The sequence below is a fragment of the Saimiri boliviensis genome, chromosome 14 (assembly GCF_048565385.1).
Source record: "Saimiri boliviensis isolate mSaiBol1 chromosome 14, mSaiBol1.pri, whole genome shotgun sequence".
NCBI classification, from domain to species: domain Eukaryota; kingdom Metazoa; phylum Chordata; class Mammalia; order Primates; family Cebidae; genus Saimiri; species Saimiri boliviensis.
In genome coordinates this window covers 7,584,113-7,600,893 of record NC_133462.1, presented here as the reverse complement: position 1 = coordinate 7,600,893, position 16,781 = coordinate 7,584,113, and the positions used below count along the sequence as shown (strand labels likewise).

Below are 16,781 nucleotides of genomic sequence, written 5' to 3'. Positions count from 1 at the left end.
TGCCTGCCTTGGCCTCCCAAAGTGCTGGGAATGTAGGCATGAGCCACCGGGCCTGGCCTTTTTTTTTTCTTTCTTTCTGAGATGGAGTCTCGCTGTTGCCCAGGCTGCAGTGCAGTGGCGCGATCTTGGCTCCCTGCAACCTCTGCCTCCCGGGTACAAGGGATTCTCCTGCCTCAGCCTCCTGAGTAGCTGGGATTACAGGTGCTCACCACCATGCCTGGTTCATTTTTTATTTTTTTATTTTTTGAGACGGAGTTTTGCTCTTGTTACCCAGGCTGGAGTGCAATGGCCCGATCTCGGCTCACCGCAACCTCCGCCTCCTGGGTTCAGGCAATTCTCCTGTCTCAGCCTCCTGAGTAGCTGGGATTACAGGCACGCGCAACCATGCCCAGCTGATTTTTTTGTATTTTTAGTAGAGACAGGGTTTCACCATGTTAACCAAGATGGTCTCAATCTCTTGACCTCGTGATCCACCCGCCTCGGCCTCCCAAAGTGCTGGGATTACAGGCGTGAGCCACCGCGCCCGGCCACTTTTTTTTTGTATTTTTCGTAGCGATGGGGTTTCATCAGGTTGTCCAGGCTGGTCTGGAACTCCTGACCTGTGATCCCCCTGCCCCGGCCTCCCAAAGTGCTGGGATTCCAGGCGTGAGCCACTGTGCCTGCCAACTGTTCTTTTCTGTTAAGTGCGCGGTGCGTCATCATGAGAAAAAGTTAAAAAGAAACTGACAACGTACGGGAAATCCTATTCGAAAAGGGTAGAAACTGAGGCTCCGAGCGATGACAAGGATTATCTGGGCCCCGAGGTGGCGCTGCTGAGAGAATGAGGACGATAATGCCGCTGGAATGAGAGCCGGAGAGGCCGCAGACACGAAGGAGCAGCAGCCTGGGAACGGACAGCAGAGGGCGCACTGCTCCCTCCTACCCGGAGGACCACGACAGGGACTGTCCCAGTTGACCTCAAGAGAGGTCAGCTTCTAGATCCCCACCAGATCCTTCGTCCCGCCATTTTCCCTCCTTCCTTCCTTCCTCCCTCCCTCTTTCTCTCTTTTGATGGAATCTCCCTCTGTTGCACAGGCTGGAGTGCAGTGGCACAATCTCAGCTCCCTGCAACCTCTGCCTCCCGGGTTCAAGTGATTCTCCTGTCTGAGCCTCCTGAGTAGCTGGGATTACAGGTGCCCACCACCACTCCCAGCTAATTTTTGTATTTTGGGTTGGATAGGGTTTCACCCTGATCCACCCACCTAGGCCTCCCAACGTGCTGGGATTACAGGCGTGAGCGACCGCGCCCGGCCCTGCCACCATTTTCTTCCTTAAAAGGCTCTTACTGGGTGACGTCTGTTCAATCCGAAGCTCTATGTTTCATGCCCCTGGAGGAATCAGCCATCTGGAAGATGCAAGCTAGTGAGTGATTTAAAAGCCATTCCTGGTATTCACCTTGGTAATGCATGATAGCAGGGTTTTTTGTTTGTGTGATTTGGGTTTCTTGAGACAGGGTCTCGCTCTGGCCCCCAGGCTGGAGTGCAGTGGTACAGTCACCTTCTACTGCAGCCTCTGCCCCCTGGACTCAAGCCACCTTCCCCGCTCAGCCTCTCTGGTATCTGGGACTACATGTGGGCACCACCACACCTGGCTAGCTTTTGTATTTTTAGTAGAAATGGGGTCTGGCTATGCTGCCCAGGCTGGTTTCAAACTCTTGAGCTCAAGGGATCCGCCCGCCTTGGCCTCCCAAAGTGCTGGGATTCCAGGCATCAGCCACTGTAGCAGGGTTTTTGTGTGTGTTGTTTTTGCAACAGAACTACCATCCTGTAGCTGCCCCACTGTGGCTGTCTGGGCCTGGCTTCTCTATGCTGACTCTAAGGGTGGAGCAGACATCTACCTTCTGAGGCACAGAGCAAGCTTATGGGGGCCACAGCTTACTGGGCAACCTTGGAGAAGTCACTCACAGCCACCTGTGCCTCCATTTCCACATCCGTAAGATGGGAGGAGTCATCCCACTCTCATGGGATAAATGGGACCCTGTTGGACGAACTGTTCCTTCCCCGCTCCAGGTAAATGCTTTGAAATTTTACTTTCTTTTTCCTCATTTAGGAAAAGGTGAGCAAATTCCAGTATAGACTTTTTTTTTTTCTTTCCAGCCTGGCTAGCATTTTATACTTAGTATTTTTAGGGTTTTTTGCTTTTTTTTTTTTTTTTTTTTTTTTTTAACCGAGATGGAGTCTCACCCTGTTGCGCAAGCTGGAGGGCAATGGTGGGATCTCATCTCATTGCAACCTCTGCCTCCCAGGTTCAAATGATTCTCCTGCCTCAGCCTTCCGACTGGCTGGGATTACAGGCGCCCGCCACCACGCCCAGCTAATTTTTGTATTTTTAGTAGAGATGGGGTTTCACCGTGTTGGCCAGGCTGGTCTCAAACTCCTGACCTCGTGATCCCCCCGCCTCAGCCTCCCAAAGTGCTGGGATTACAGGCATAAGCCACCGTGCCTGGCCAATACTTAGTAATTTTAAAGCTTAATTTGTTCTGATTATAAAAGTTACAAAATGTCACTGAAGAAAATCTAGAGAATAAAGAAAACACAAAGAGGAAATTGAATATGTCCCGTAATACTAATGCAAAGAGAAAGACCTTGTTGACATTCCTGGGTGTTTCTCGGTCTTTTAAAATCTATTACTTGAGTCTTAAAAGTGCATTGGAGATCTGATTCACATTCTTTGAAAGCTCAGTATTATGTTTTGAGCATTTCTGCATGTCGCCACTATCCTTTGAAACTCTGTTTTAAGTAGCTGCATAATATTCCATTGTAAGGGGCACAGTGATTCATTTAACCCAGGGGTCCCCAACCCCTGGGCCACAGAGCGGCATCGGTGGGTAGCCTGCCAGGAACGGGCTGCACAGAAGGAGGTGAGCAGCGGGTTAGCGTTCCTGCCTGAGCTCTGCCTCTTGTCAGATCAGTGGCGGCATTATATTCTCTTTTATTTAAATTACAAAAAAAATTATTTTGAGGCAAGAGTCTTGCTCTGTCGCCCAGGCTGGAGTGCGGCGGTGCGATCTTGGCTCACTGCAACCTTCGCCTCCTGGGTTCAAGCGATTCTCCCGCCTCAGCCTCCCGAGTAGCTGGGATTACAGGCACCTGCCACCATGCCTGGCTGATCTTTGTATTTTTAGTAGAGTCGGGGTTTCACCATGTTGGCCAGGCTGGTCTCGAACTCCTGACCTCAGGTGATCCACCCACCTCGGCCTCCCAAAATGCTGGGGTTACAGGTGTAAGCCGCCGCGCCCGGACGGCATTAGATTCTCATGGGAGCATGTACCCGATCGTGAACTGTGCAGGCGGGCGGTTTACGTTGCGTGCTCCCTATGAGAATCTAATGCCCAGTGATCTCCCCTCAGCCCCAGGTGGGACCATCTAGTTGCAGGAAAGCAAGCTCAGAGCTCCTACTGATTCTACATTATGGCGAGTAGTGTAATTATTTTATTATATATGACGATGTAATAATAACGATAGAAATGAAACGCACCGCAAGTGAAACGCAGCTGAATCCCCCCGGCACCCCAGTCCGTGGAAAAATTGTCTTCCATGAAACCGGTCCCTGGTGGCACAAAGGCTGGGGACCACTGACCTAAGCAGCCCCTCGTCAGCAGGAGTTGTATCTACTTGTAAATGCTGGCTGTCAGGCCATCCTTAAACACAGCTCTTGGAAGCCCCTCTAATGATTTTCTCAGGATGGATTGGTTTGCTCCTTAAGCTGGAACCACACTTCCTTGCCATACAACCTCATGGCGGGCCCCAGGAGAGACCCAGGGCCGTCTGCTAAAAGCCTTGGGTGGATTCAGCGGTGCTTTGTTAAATTAAATACATGCGTATCCTATGGCCTGGCAATTCCCTCTGGGTATATATTCCACAGAAATGACCACGCAGCTCCCAGAGGGGTCCCCAGGGAGGATTTGCAGTGGGGCAGCTAGAACCCTCCGGGACGTCCGATCTCATCAGTGGGCAGTGGGGGACTTGGCAGGTGGATGAGGGCGGATGCCCATCAGTGCTTCAGCAGTTATAGCCACGGAGTACACACACATACACACACACACACACACGCACGCACGCACGGCAACGTGAACCACTCTTGCAAACACAGGCCGAGTGAAAACAGTGAGACAAAGACAGCGATCTCTATCGCAGCTTCATCTGCAGAAATTAATTTTGTACATGCACACAAAGCAACAATACACATTTTGCAAGCATACACACACACACACAAACAAATCCACAGTAAACACATTAGGAGGATGGGCTATGGGGAGAAGGGAAGGCGGGGGAATTGGATAAAAGAGAGGGAAGGAGGAAGGGGCTGGTCGGTGAGAACCACATGCCTGACTGAGGAGGAGCCGGGAGTGGACAGGCTGGGCCCAGCCGAGGTGGTGGGGTCGGGGGAGGGCCTTGGAAGAGTGCTGATTTTTTTTTTTTTTTTTTTTGAGATGGAATCTCCCTGTGTTACTTAGGCTGGGGTGCATTGGTGTGATCTTAGCTCACTGCAGCCTCCGCCTCCCAGGTTTAATCCATTCTCCGGCCTCAGCCTTCCATGCAGCCAGGACTACAGGCATGCGCCACTTCGCCCGGCAAATTTTGTATTTTTAGTAGAGACAAGATTTCACTATGTTGGTCAGGCTGGTCTCGAACTCCCGACCTCAGGTAATCACCCACCTCAGCATCCCACAGTACTGGGATTACAGGCGTAGCCACCGCGCCCAGCCATGACTTTTTCAAAAAACAAACATCCTCTGTCTTCCTATGGGGACCACCTCCTATCCCCATCATGTGGCAGAGGGACATTTTAACCCTCTCACCAAAGATGGATGGCAACATTCTAACCTCCCAGAGAGAGGCCAGTACCATCACCCCGTGCACTTAGAGTCCCTCAAAGTCCCCTCGAGGTTCTTGCTGCCTGCGCTGCGCCCAGGCTGGGGGCATGTGGGAACAGGTGACAGAAGTCTCTGAGCCACCCCGCAGAGCTCACAACAGGGATTGGCATCAGCTCCCACTGCCAGGCGGCTGCAGGGCCTCTGCCAGGGATGATGAGAGCAGCAGCTCGGGAGCCGGCCTCCCATTCACAGGCAGCAGCTGCTAGGCACCTCCTGCACACCAGGCTCGGCTGGCCCTAGGTGCTGGGGGTCTGGGAGAGAACAGTGCAAAGTCCCTGCTTCATGCAGGTGACAGTGCAGCGGGGGACAGATGACAACCAAGGTGGTGAGCCACACGGGAGGCTCTTGAATCTCCAGAATGCAGCCTGTCGCTATCAGTGCTTCAGCGCCAGCCCCTGACGTGTGTGTGTGTGTGTGTGTGTGTGTAAGGGAGGAGTTCACGTAAATGAGGAAGCCACACACAACTCAGAGCCTTGCTGCTCTCCCTCAGACCTGGAAACTCTGCTTCTAGGAATGTATCCCAAGGGCTGAGTCCAGAACATTCAAAAGAATGAGTCAATGGATGTCCCCTAGCATTGTTCATATCAACTCAGAAATCGGAAATAAGGAGTCCAGTCGCGGCGGCTCACACCTATAATCCCAGCACTTTGGGAGGCCAAATTGGGCAGATCACCTGAGGTCAGGAGTTCCAGACCAGCCTGGCTAACATGGTGAAACCCTGTTTCTGCTAAAAATACAAAAAATTAGTCAGGCGTGGTGGCAGGCGCCTGTAATCCCAGCTACTTGGGCGGCTGAGGCAGGAGAATCGCTTAAACCCGGGAGGTGGAGGTTGCATTGAGCCGAGATCGTACCACTGCACTCCAGCTTGGGCAATAAGAGCAAAACTCTGTCTAAAAAAAAATTTTAAAAAGCAAAAAATCCATTTACGAATCAGCAGCAACCGTGCAATGCACTGCACATGGGTAGGGAGGGTGTCTGAACGCAGACACCGAAGCAGAAGGGAGCCACGTGTGGCTGTGGCTATGGTGGGTTCTGTCCTCTTGATTTTACTTAGGTGTATTTTCTAGTTTCTCTCAATTAATTTGTATTTCTTCTGTAAGAAGTAATTAAAAATACATTTATGGCTGTGTGCGGTTGGTTATACCTGTAATCCCAGCACTTTGGGAGGCCAAAATGGACGAATTGCTTGGGCCCAGGAGTTCAAGACCAGCCTGGGAAACACAGTGAGACCCTGTCTTCATAAAAAAGAAAAAAAAAAAATTGGCCGGGTGTGGTGGAGTCCCCCTGTAGTCCCAGCTACTCTGGAGGCTGAGGCAGGAGGATCACTTGAGCTAGGGAGGTTGATAACAGTAGTTATTTATGTCTGGTGATGGAACTAGGGTGATATTTTCATTTTTAATTTGGATAACTAAAAAGTTATTACTTTTTTTTTTTTTTGAGACAAGGTCACTCTGTTGCCCAGGATGGAGTGCAGTGGCGAAATCTCAGCTCACTGCAACCTCTGCCTCCCAGGCTCACGCGCTCCTCGAACCTCAGCCCTCTGAGTACCTGGGACCACAGGTACATGCCACCACACCTGGCTAATTGTTGTTTTTAGTGGAGATGGGGATTCGCCGTGTGACTCAGGCTGGTCTCAAACTCCTGGGCTCAAGCAATTTACCTGCCTCAGTCTCCCAAATCATGGGATTATAGGCATGAGTCACTGTGCCAGGCTAAAAGTTACTACTTTTTTTTTTTTTTTTTTTTTTTGGGACGGAGTTTCGCTCTTGTTACCCAGGCTGGAGTGCAATGGCGCGATCTCGGCTCACCGCCACCTCCGCCTCCTGGGTTCAGGCAATTCTCCTGCCTCAGCCTCCTGAGTAGCTGGGATTACAGGCACGCGCCACCATGCCCAGCTAATTTTTTGTATTTTTAGTAGAGACGGGGTTTCACCATGTTGACCAGGATGGTCTCGATTTCTCGACCTCGTGATCCACCCGCCTCGGCCTCCCAAAGTGCTGGGATTACAGGCTTGAGCCACCGCGCCCGGCCTTAAAGTTACTACTTTTTAAAGAGCCTCTGGGCCGGGCGTGGTGTCTCACGCCTATGATCCCAGCACTTTGGGAAGCTGAGGTGGGTGGATCACCTGAGGTCAGGAGTTCAAGACCAGCCTGGCCAACATGGTGAAACCCCATCTCTACTAAAAATATAAAAATTAGCTGGGTGTGGTGGTGGACGCCTGTAATCCCAGCTACTCGGGAGGCTGAGGCAGGAGAATGGCTTGAGGCTGGGGGACAGAGGGAGACTCTGACCTGAAAAATAAATAAATAAACAAAATCATGAAGTGCGTAGGATTCCCCTGGATGTGGTCCACACCTCTTGCTGTCTGGGAGATGTCTGCTGAGGGAGGTCAAGGCCACTGAGCAAACACTCACAAGCATCCACTCTCCTGGACTGGACGGATACACCTCCACCATCCTCTCTGGAGGGGGTGCAAGAACCCCCGGTGGGGGCGATGAGACATGGAGGTGCCCAGATCCCTACTGATGCTTTTCACCCTTGGACGGCGCCCACCCTGGTGTATGCTTTACCATGTGTGTGATCTACGCAGGGAGCCGGCCTGTGTGTGACTTATCATAAATGAACGCACATCTGCTGGTGGCGCTCAGCACACGTTTGTGTGGCACTGAGCTCCCCAAAGAGAAACGGGTCCAGGTTCTATGACAGGGATGTTGCCCCGGCCTGGCGCTACTGGCGAGCGGCGTGGGCACCTCCCTGACATTCCTGTGTCTATGTACATGGTTGCATTTTTAGAGACAGGGTCTCACTCTGTCACTCAGGCTGACGTGCAGTGGGGCGATCACGGCTCACTGCAGCCTGTCCCTGGCCACGTCTCTAAGACGCGTCTCCCTGGCGTGCCGTCCCGTCCATTTGCTCCTTCTCATTTCTTCCCCGCTAGGATGGGAGCTGCCCGGGGCCAGGGCTGGGCTTTGCCTGGCTGGGACACCACCCAGGACAGGGCTTGGCACAGAGCCGGTGCTGCTGGTGTCTGCTGAACGTCACGTGTTTAAGTGGGTGAAGGACGGAGCACAGGGAAGCGGGCAGGTGCCTGGGGGCTGCCCAGTGGGGAACGTCACCTGCTTGAGGGGGACGTGGACGGATCAGTGGGGCCTGCAGCTGGAGAGACACAAGGCAGACTCTAGCACACTGGCAGAAACGGGAGCCTGTGAGAGGTGGGCCTGGACAGAAGGCAAAGGCGCTGCAGGAGCGGGGGCGGTCACGCCACCAGGCCTCTGGCGTTTCTGGACCCCTTCACTGGCCCTTGCCCCACAGCCACCCAGGAATCTGGCTCTTAGGATGGTCAGATGGGAATGGTCAAGTCCTCTCACCTCTTTCCAGGGACAGACCAGGAAGAAGAGCAGCCGCGCTTTTTTTTTTTTTTTTTTTTTTCTGAGACAGAGTTTCACTCTTTTTTTGAGACAGCGTTTCACCCAGGCTGGAGTGCAATGGCGCGATCTTGGCTCACTGCAACCTCCGCCTCCTGGGTGAAAGCAATTCTCCTGCCTCAGCCTCCCAAGTAGCTGGGATTACAGGCGTGTGCCACCATACCTGGCCAATGTTTGTTTTTTAGTGGAGACGGGGTTTCTCCATGTTGGCCAGGCTGGTCTCAAACTCCCGACCTCAGGTGATCCGCCCACCTCGGCCTCCCAAAAGTGCTGGGATTACAGGTCTGAGCCACCATGTCCGGTCACAGCCGGTCTTCTTAGAGGAGCAGTTGGATCTGGAGGATTAGATCTGGAGGGGCTGGGACCTCTGGCAGCTTTAGAGCTGGGGCAGGAGGAGGCTTGCTTGGAGGCAGGGGTTGGACCAAATCAACCTGGGGTGATGATTCCCCGCCCCTGGGAATCACTGGCAATGCCTGGAGACATTTTTGGAACTGGGCATGGGGTGCTACTGGCATCTAGTGGCCAGAAGTGCTGCAAAACATCCTACAGCACACAGGACAGAGTCCTCCACCCTGCCCCCCAAAGGATGATCCGGCCCCAAGTGTCCATAGGGCAGAGGTTGGGAAGCCCTGCTTCCTCATAGCACAGCTGTGTCCCCCAGCCCTTGCTCACAGCCTATCATAGCCACAGTCATGATTAATCAAATGGCAGCTGCCCCATCCTGAGCACCAGCCGCAGGCTGCCACGACGCCAGGCACCAGAGCGTTCTCAGCCTCTCTGCTCTCCAATTCGCACACCACCTCCAGGACATGGGGACGCAAACGCCACGCTGCCCGCTCCACACCACCACCGGAAACGCCTCCCGTCCTCTGACTGCTCGCCAGGTGCCGGCACCCAGGCTAAAGCCCCCACAAGTACGAGACCCATCAGCCCTCACAGCAACGCCTCGACGAAGAGGCTCGCGTCGCCCGTGTGTTTCAGGTGAAGAAACTGAGGCTCAGAATCATGCCGTCACCTTCCCAAGGCCGCGCGAGGGTGTGGTGGTGCAGAGGGCACAGAGGTGCCCGTGGAAGGGTTGTTCTCCACAGCTCAGTGACTCCAGGGTTCCGCCTAGGCAGACCCGCCTGTCCCGTGCTGGGGGGCTGGGCAGGTGGCCTGCACTTGGGCCCCAACGCAGTGGCTGGGAGCCAGGGTGGACTGTGCCCACAAGCCCGGATAGGCTCCACTCCCCCTCGGGACGGAGAGGACGCACACCTGCACACCACATCCACAGGTGTCGCAGAACGGACGAGCCGGTGTGGCAGGCCCAGGAGGGACGTGATGGGCCACATCTGCGCGCCTCCCCAGTCCGCCCACCCCCGACCCTCGGTCCCCCTCCACCCGCTGGCCCTGAGTACCTGGATGCCGTTCTCCTGAAGGTTCAGGTACCGCGTGTTGACTGGGATGCTGGCCGGGACCTCGGCCAGCTCTCTCCGTGTGCAGATCACCCGGCTGGCCTGGTTGCTGCAGGAGCAGGCCTCGGGGCAGGAGGTGGCCGGCGGGGAGCCCCCTGCGGCGGCAGACGTCACGGCCACTCCACCTCCACCGGCCCCCAGGGGTGGGGAGAAGAGCCAGAGGAAGAGCAGTGCCCCGTGGGGCCAGGACATCCTACCGGGCGGCAGCGGGGGGCACGGGGAGCCGCGGGCACGCGCCATCCTCAATGTTCATGCTCCGCGTGGACACTGGGGGGCTGTGGGCAGGGGAGAGAGAGGGGAGAGACTTGGTGAGGGACAGGAGCCCACACGGCCTGGGTGCTCGCCAACACCCGGCAGCCCCAGCGCCACCTCCCTGCCCCACTGCCCAGTACCGAAGGGGTAGGGAGGCAGACAGCCGCCGAGGGACCCACCCAACAGGCTGGGGCAGGCTCAGGGAAGCGCTGCCCGCCCTGCCCTGCACTGGCTCATCTCCCCTGGCTGACAAGACTCTACACCCATTCTGCAGCAGGGGAAACTGAGGCTGGGGGAGACTAAGTGCCTGCCCAAGGTCACTCAGCCGGGAAGTGCAGAAGTCGTCCAGATTCAAAACCCAGCTCTTTGCATGATTTCAGAAAGGTAGATACATCAGTCGAGTAAGACAGACGAGGCAAGGGGCAGAAAAGGGAGGGCAAGCCAGGCAGAGAGGACCTTGCTCCCATCCCAGCACCCGCCTGGTCCCCTCGCCACCTGTGTGACGCCCCGAGAGGTGGGTCCCAGCCTCCCCTCCCCTTCACTCCCTCCCCCTCTCCCTCTCCCCCTCCCAGGAATGTCAGTGGAGAGCCACGTTCCCCCACCGGCTGCGCCCTCAGCTGGCCTGACGGACCCTCCGCTGCATACCCTCCTGTCACTGCCCACCCCGTCCAGGTCCTGTGGGGGCCTCGCAGCAGCTTCAGAGTCTTGAGTCAGACTCAGGGGGAACCTGAGGGACAGAGAGCTGAGGTGGCAGCCGAGGCAGCCATGGAGGTGACAGGTTTGGGCAGGTGAGGGTGGGCTGGAAGGCAGCCGGCTGAGGAGGGAGGAGACTGGAGCTTGTGGGTGAGGGTGGCTGGGGACCTCAGGGGCGGCACAAACTGAGAGGCCACCAGCTGCGCTCCCTCCTTTGCCCGGAGACTGTGGGTGCTCCAGGCAGAGGCAGCCCCAGTGGGACTCGTGCCAGCTGGTGCCGCAGGATGGAGCTTGGCTCTCGGGGAGGGGATGGGGAAGGGAAGGGGGTCTAGGACCCTAAGCGGGTTCTCGGCGGGGGGGAGTGGGCCGTGGGGAGCCGGGTCCTCTGAGAAGTCACGCTGCACCTCCTCCATCTGTCCTGCCCCCCCATTTCCGTAGAACCAGAGGAGGAAAGGAGATGGGCCAGTCACAGCTGCAGCAATGATCCCAGTAATAATACTCGCGCCAGAACACCGGGGGAGCCCCACAATGCAGCAGACTCTATCCTGATAGTCTCACGGAAGCCTCACGATGACCGTAGGAGGGAGCCGTTAGGATGCCCAATTTACAGATGGGGTCACTGAGGCACTGCGAGGGAAAATGGCCTGTGCAAGGACACAGAGCAGGCCGGGAGGGTGCAGAGGGGATACTCCAGCCCCGGGTCAACCCTCCAGCTCCCAACCCTCCCTTGCACGCAGCATCTCTGAGTACACACAAACACACCCACGCCAGCGGGCTCTGCCCCGGCAGAGGCCAGCCCCAACCCGTCCCCCAGAGACCCGGAGGGGAGCAGGTCACACAAACAGGCACACCAACTGGCCGACACACTCGGCAGGGACGGGGCACGCCCTCTCTCGGTGGCCTCTCAGCCCCCACCCCCCAGGCTACCCCCCCCAAGGCACATGGCCGTGTGCACACACACAGTCACTCCCTCCTTCTGCAGTTTCCAAGACCATTTTAACCCAGATAAAAATGTGTGTGCATTCGTCTGTGTATCTGAGTGTGTGTGTGAGAGCAAAGGCTAGACAGAGACACAGAGAGACAGAGAGACACAGAGACAGAGAGAGGCAGAGAGAGGGGGAAGAGGGGTTAGGGAGAGAGAGAGGGAGGGGAGAGAGGTTGATTCTGTGTCTGCTCCCGGGCTCGTTTTTCTCCTGGAGGGCCGGGGACGTGATCTGTGTCTGACTGTGAGTGTGGGGAGGGTCTTCATTCTCCTGAATGGGAGGTCGAGGCCAGTCTTTATCCTGGGTGTCAGGCCCCCACCTCTTAAGACCCTACGACGACCCAGCCCACACGCTCTCAGCCAAGGGACTGGCCCAAGGTGCAGGGCCAGGATTTGAGGCTGGGGCCCCCACCCGGCCCGTGGGAGCCCACGGCACCCGCCCGGCCTCCGGGCCTGCGTCGGCTCAGTCTACCTCCGCATCTGTCCCCAGTTCTCCCGCTGCCAGCCCGCATCCCCCCACCCCCATCTCGGCTTCTGCAGCAACCCAGCCTCCCTCCTCTCCCCCCCGTCACCCTCCGCCATCGCCCGTCCTTGTCTCCCCCCCACCCCATGGTGGGGGACACTCACCCTGGTGGCTTGGCTTCCGCTGGGCCTCTCCCTGCACCCAGGCCCCCCCCTCCACATGCCTCCAGCCAGCCGGGGTCTCTGCCTCCCCAGTTCTCCAGGGCTTCCCGTCGAGATGGTGTTGGGGGGGCGCAGGGGCTTCTTGGGTCTCCCTGCGCCCCCCCCACTGGCCTGTCGCCCTTCCCACCCCGGGGGGGGAGGCTGTCCTTTGGCCACTGCAGCAGTCCCCTCCTCCCCTCCCCGCTCGCCTCCTCCGATCTCCTTCCACCCCCTCTCCCACCTCTACCTCGACTCTCCCCCCACTGGCAGCCTCCTTCCTCTCCACCCACCGACCCCAGGCCCCCCCAGCCCCCTCTCCCCTCTCCCTGCCCCTCTCAGTCCTCCCCCTCCACCTCTGGTCCCCGTCCACCTCCTTTGGCCTCCCCCCTCACAATCTCGACTCCCTCGGGACCCCCAGGCCCCTTCTCTCCTTCTCCTCCATCTATCCCTCCCTCTCGCTCTCTCCCTGTCACCCTCTCATCGCCCCGAGCCTGTCTCAGTCAGGTGGTCTGTCCGTCCGTCTGTCTTGGTCCCTTTCTCCCCGGCTCTGTCTGTCTCTCTTTCTCCGCGATTACAATTTCTAGTCACACGGCAGTGCAGAGCCAAGCTGTGCCTCAGCTCCCTCCCTCCCCACCCCTCCCTCTTTCTCTCCTTCTGAACGGGGAGGGCGCCTCTCCTCCCTCCTCCTCGGCCTCCCTTCCCTGCGCTGTTGGGGGGGAGGCCTCCCCCTCCCCCGCTAATCAAAGGCTCCGTTATCTAATTAACCCATTGGTTCTGGGCAGCCGAGAAGGCAGCCGAGGAAGGTCGGGGGGAAGTGGGGGGAGGAAGGTTGCTGGCTGGGCTGCCCAAGGAAGGGGGGTGGTTGGGCCGTGCCAAGCCGGAGCCTCGTGGCACACAGACTGCCTCGTCGGCTGCATGACCAGGCTGGGCCACCACTGACCCCCCGCCCCCACCGACACGGCCAAAACCACCCCTCCTGCATTGCACCCCCCACCGGGCCTAGGCACACAACCTCGCCCAGCGTCCTCCTGCAGATGCCCCGTACCCCAGGAACTCCCTTGAACCCCCAGTACGCCACGCAGTCTTTGCTCCAACCCCCACGCCTGATATACCAGCACCATCACCCCGTCCCGCAGCTCAGGGCCAGCCCCTCTTCATGCCACAAAGACTCCCACCCCCCGAGGCACCCCTCTTCTTTGGACCTTAGCCAGATCCTCACCCCCTGACACACTTCTGCAAAATCGTCAGGGGAGCCACCTTCATTCATTCGATGTATCCACCCACCCATCCGTCCACCGTCCATCCATCTATCCATCTGTCCACCCATCCATCCATCAACCCATCCATCTGTCCACCCATCCGTCCAGCCAACGAGTGTCTACCCAGTCCCTGCTATGTGCCAGACACTGGCCCAGGACCCCCAAGGGCCACAAAAGGCACATCCCGAGAGTGGCGCAGGCTGCTGAGCGCCGTGAGGCCTGGGTTGGAGTCCTGACTCTGCTGCCACTTCCCGGGTACCCTCCGGCCAGTGGCTGCAGTTCCCTCCGCTGTGAAACAGGGATACTGAGAGTCTCTGCCTCCTAGGGCCGCTTGGGAGATTAAATCGCCAAATCCTCAGTAAAGGCTTCTGTCTTCGTAACATGTAGAATCAGACCCTGGAATCAGAGGATCTTTCTCTCCACCCCCAGGGTACTTCCCTAGCCTGGCTACCATCCCCCTCTCCCGGGCCCTCCCCCACCTCCCCACTTCTACCCTCACCCCCACTCCCTGTCCATTCCCCATGGGCAGCAGGCAGCGAGAGGGACGCTGTCAATACCCCACGGACCCTGCCCTGCCTCTGCTCCACAGTCCCCCATGGCTCCTGTCCCACTCAGAGCAGAGGTGGGGACTTCACCTCGGTTTTCAGGCCCCTTACTCCCCAGCCCAGCTCCATCTCTGACCTCACTGCCTGCCTCCTCCCTCTGCTACTCTGTTTCCAGAACAGGCCGTGCACACCCCGGCCCCAGGGCCTTTGCACCTGCTCTTCCCTCTACCTGAAGCCTCTTCGCTGGTCATCCGAAGGCTCTCGCCCTGTTCTCTATCAGGTCTGTGCTCTGATGTTACCTTCTCAGTGAGGATGTCCTAACTACCCCGCCTCAGACGGCACCCCCATCCCCCCCTCCAGAACCTTCTCTATCTTGCATTTCTCCGTGACATTTATCAGCGTCTGAGCTTTTATATGCCCGAACGCTTGATTGTGAGTTTCCCAAGGCCAATCCGTTTGTGACTGATTCCCAGGACCCACGACAGTGCCGGGCACATGGCAGTTGCTCACTGAACACTGGGTGCAGGATGGATGGGTACGTTATCATCGCTGGGGGTCTGTTTTCTCCCACGCTCACACAACACCCCCACTCAGCCCAGGCCACACTGCAATAGCTGCACATTCAGGCTCCTAGCCCTGGACACCCTCGGTCCCCAGCTCCCCTTCCAACCCAGGAGGGCTGCTCGCAGAGGCAGTACAGCTTTTTTTTAAAAAAAATTTTTTTTTTTAAATTTTTTGAGACGGAGTTCTGCTCTTGTTACCCAGGCTGGAGTGCAATGGCGCGATCTCGGCTCACCGCAACCTCCGCCTCCTGGGTTCAGGCAATTCTCCTGCCTCAGCCTCCTGAGTAGCTGGGATTACAGGCACGAACCACCATGCCCAGCTCATTTTTTTGTATTCTTAGTAGAGACGGGGTTTCACCATGTTGATCAGGATGGTCTCGATCTCTCGACCTTGTGATCCACCCGCCTCGGCCTCCCAAAGTGCTGGGATTACAGGCGTGAGCCACCGCGCCCGGCTTTTTTTTTCTTTTTGAGACAGAGTCTCACTCTGTTGCCCAGGCTAGAGTGCAGTGGCACAATCTTGGCTCACTGCAACCTCCACCTCCTGGGTTCAAGCAATTCTGCAGCCTCAGCCTCCTGCGTAGCTAGGACTACAGGTACCCACCATCACGCCCGGCCAATGTTTGTATTTTTTAGTAAAGACAGGGTTTCACCGTGTTGGCCAGGCTGGTCTCGAACTCCTGACCTCCAGTGATCCGACCGCCTCGGCCTCCCAAAGTGCTGGGATGACAGACGGGAGCCGCCACGCCCGGCCGAGGAAGCACATCTACATACCGTGATGCAGCTGTCGTCAGCTGGACACAGTGTCCCAGGTCACCCTCCATGCCCCAGCACCACCTGAATGGCTAAGACCTAGATACTACACCTCAGATTGCAAACAGGAGGTCCCCAGCACAGCTCCGTGCACCCAGAGGAAAGCTACCACTTTGCCCAAGCCTTAGATACCCACTTGTGTGAGCTACACTCCTGGATACAGCCACACACTGAGGGGGCACCTGGCCCCAGCTGTCCCCAGACAGAGCTCTCTGACCTGGATAACAGGAATGCTGGCTAACCTCATTCCCACAGCCAGGCAGGCCGCATGCATCTGACTCATGTGAACTCAGCGAATAACCACAGCACCAAAGGTGGTAATGTCCAACACACACCTGGCACGGACTGGCACCGTCCTGGGAATTTTACTTGCATTAAGCCCCACAGTTTGCCCATCAACCCTCTGAGAGAAGAGCGCTATTACCCCCATTTCATCTCCAGGAAAGCTGAGGCACTCAGAGGTACTGTCAGTTGCCGAAGGCGAAACACACAGCTAGGAAGTGGCTCCTCCCAGGTCGGCCTCACCAGAGTCCAGGGGCCCCGAAGACCCCCGAGACTGGCCTGATGACAGCAACAATTCCCACGGAGGTTGCCTGTGTAGGGGGTGGGTACAGGCAAGGCCACGGGCCTGCTGAACTGCCATCCTTCCTCCGCCCCTGCAGTCACCTGCACTGCACAGGACACAGCACGCCTGACACCCCACCATGGCTTCACGCCCTGCTAGTGCAAAGTCTGTGGCCTGTCCCCTGCCCCCACGTACCCCTAGTAGTGATGGGAAGTACTGATTACATGTGGGTGCCATGCTATCCACTCCTCAAGCCGCTGGCCTCTCCCCATGGCCCTGGGAGGGAGGGATGGTTCTTGTGCCCATTTTACAGATGCAGAGGCAGATTCGGAGGCGGGCGGCACTTGCCAAAGGTGACACGGTCCCCAAGCCGCACGGCCAGATTGGAACCCCAAGCCCAGAACCTGGCCAGGTCACCACGGCTGCGTCTTCGACCCCAGGTTCCCCGGGAGAGGACCCATCACAAAGGTACACCCGTTCTCTCTAACCTGGTACAAGGAACGAACCAGAGATGCAGGCACAGAAGGCCCCCAAAGAGGAGAAGAGGAGCAGAGACTGGCAGAGTCACAGGCATACAAGGGGGCATGAGAGGGGCAGGACAGGAGGCCCCGAGGTGGGGCTGAGATCCGGGGGAAGCAGAGGCAGGGAGGGC

General features: G+C 57.2%; 1 protein-coding gene across 2 annotated transcripts in view; it reads right to left on the bottom strand.

Moving 5' to 3' along the window:
• LRRC4B (leucine rich repeat containing 4B) overlaps positions 1–16,781 on the bottom strand; it is a 48,909-nt gene that overhangs the window by 18,426 nt on the left and 13,702 nt on the right. Inside the window, exons 1-2 of one of the 2 annotated variants that reach the window (XM_010351120.3) lie at positions 12,349–13,007; positions 9,738–10,069 (exon numbers count right to left, since the gene is read on the bottom strand). In XM_010351120.3, coding sequence (XP_010349422.2) covers positions 9,738–10,034 — 297 coding nt within the window. In that variant the 5' untranslated portion in view covers positions 10,035–10,069; positions 12,349–13,007. Of the gene's footprint in view, positions 1–9,737; positions 10,070–12,348; positions 13,008–16,781 lie in introns of those variants that run through there. The other variant, XM_039466244.2, reaches the window with a different exon arrangement.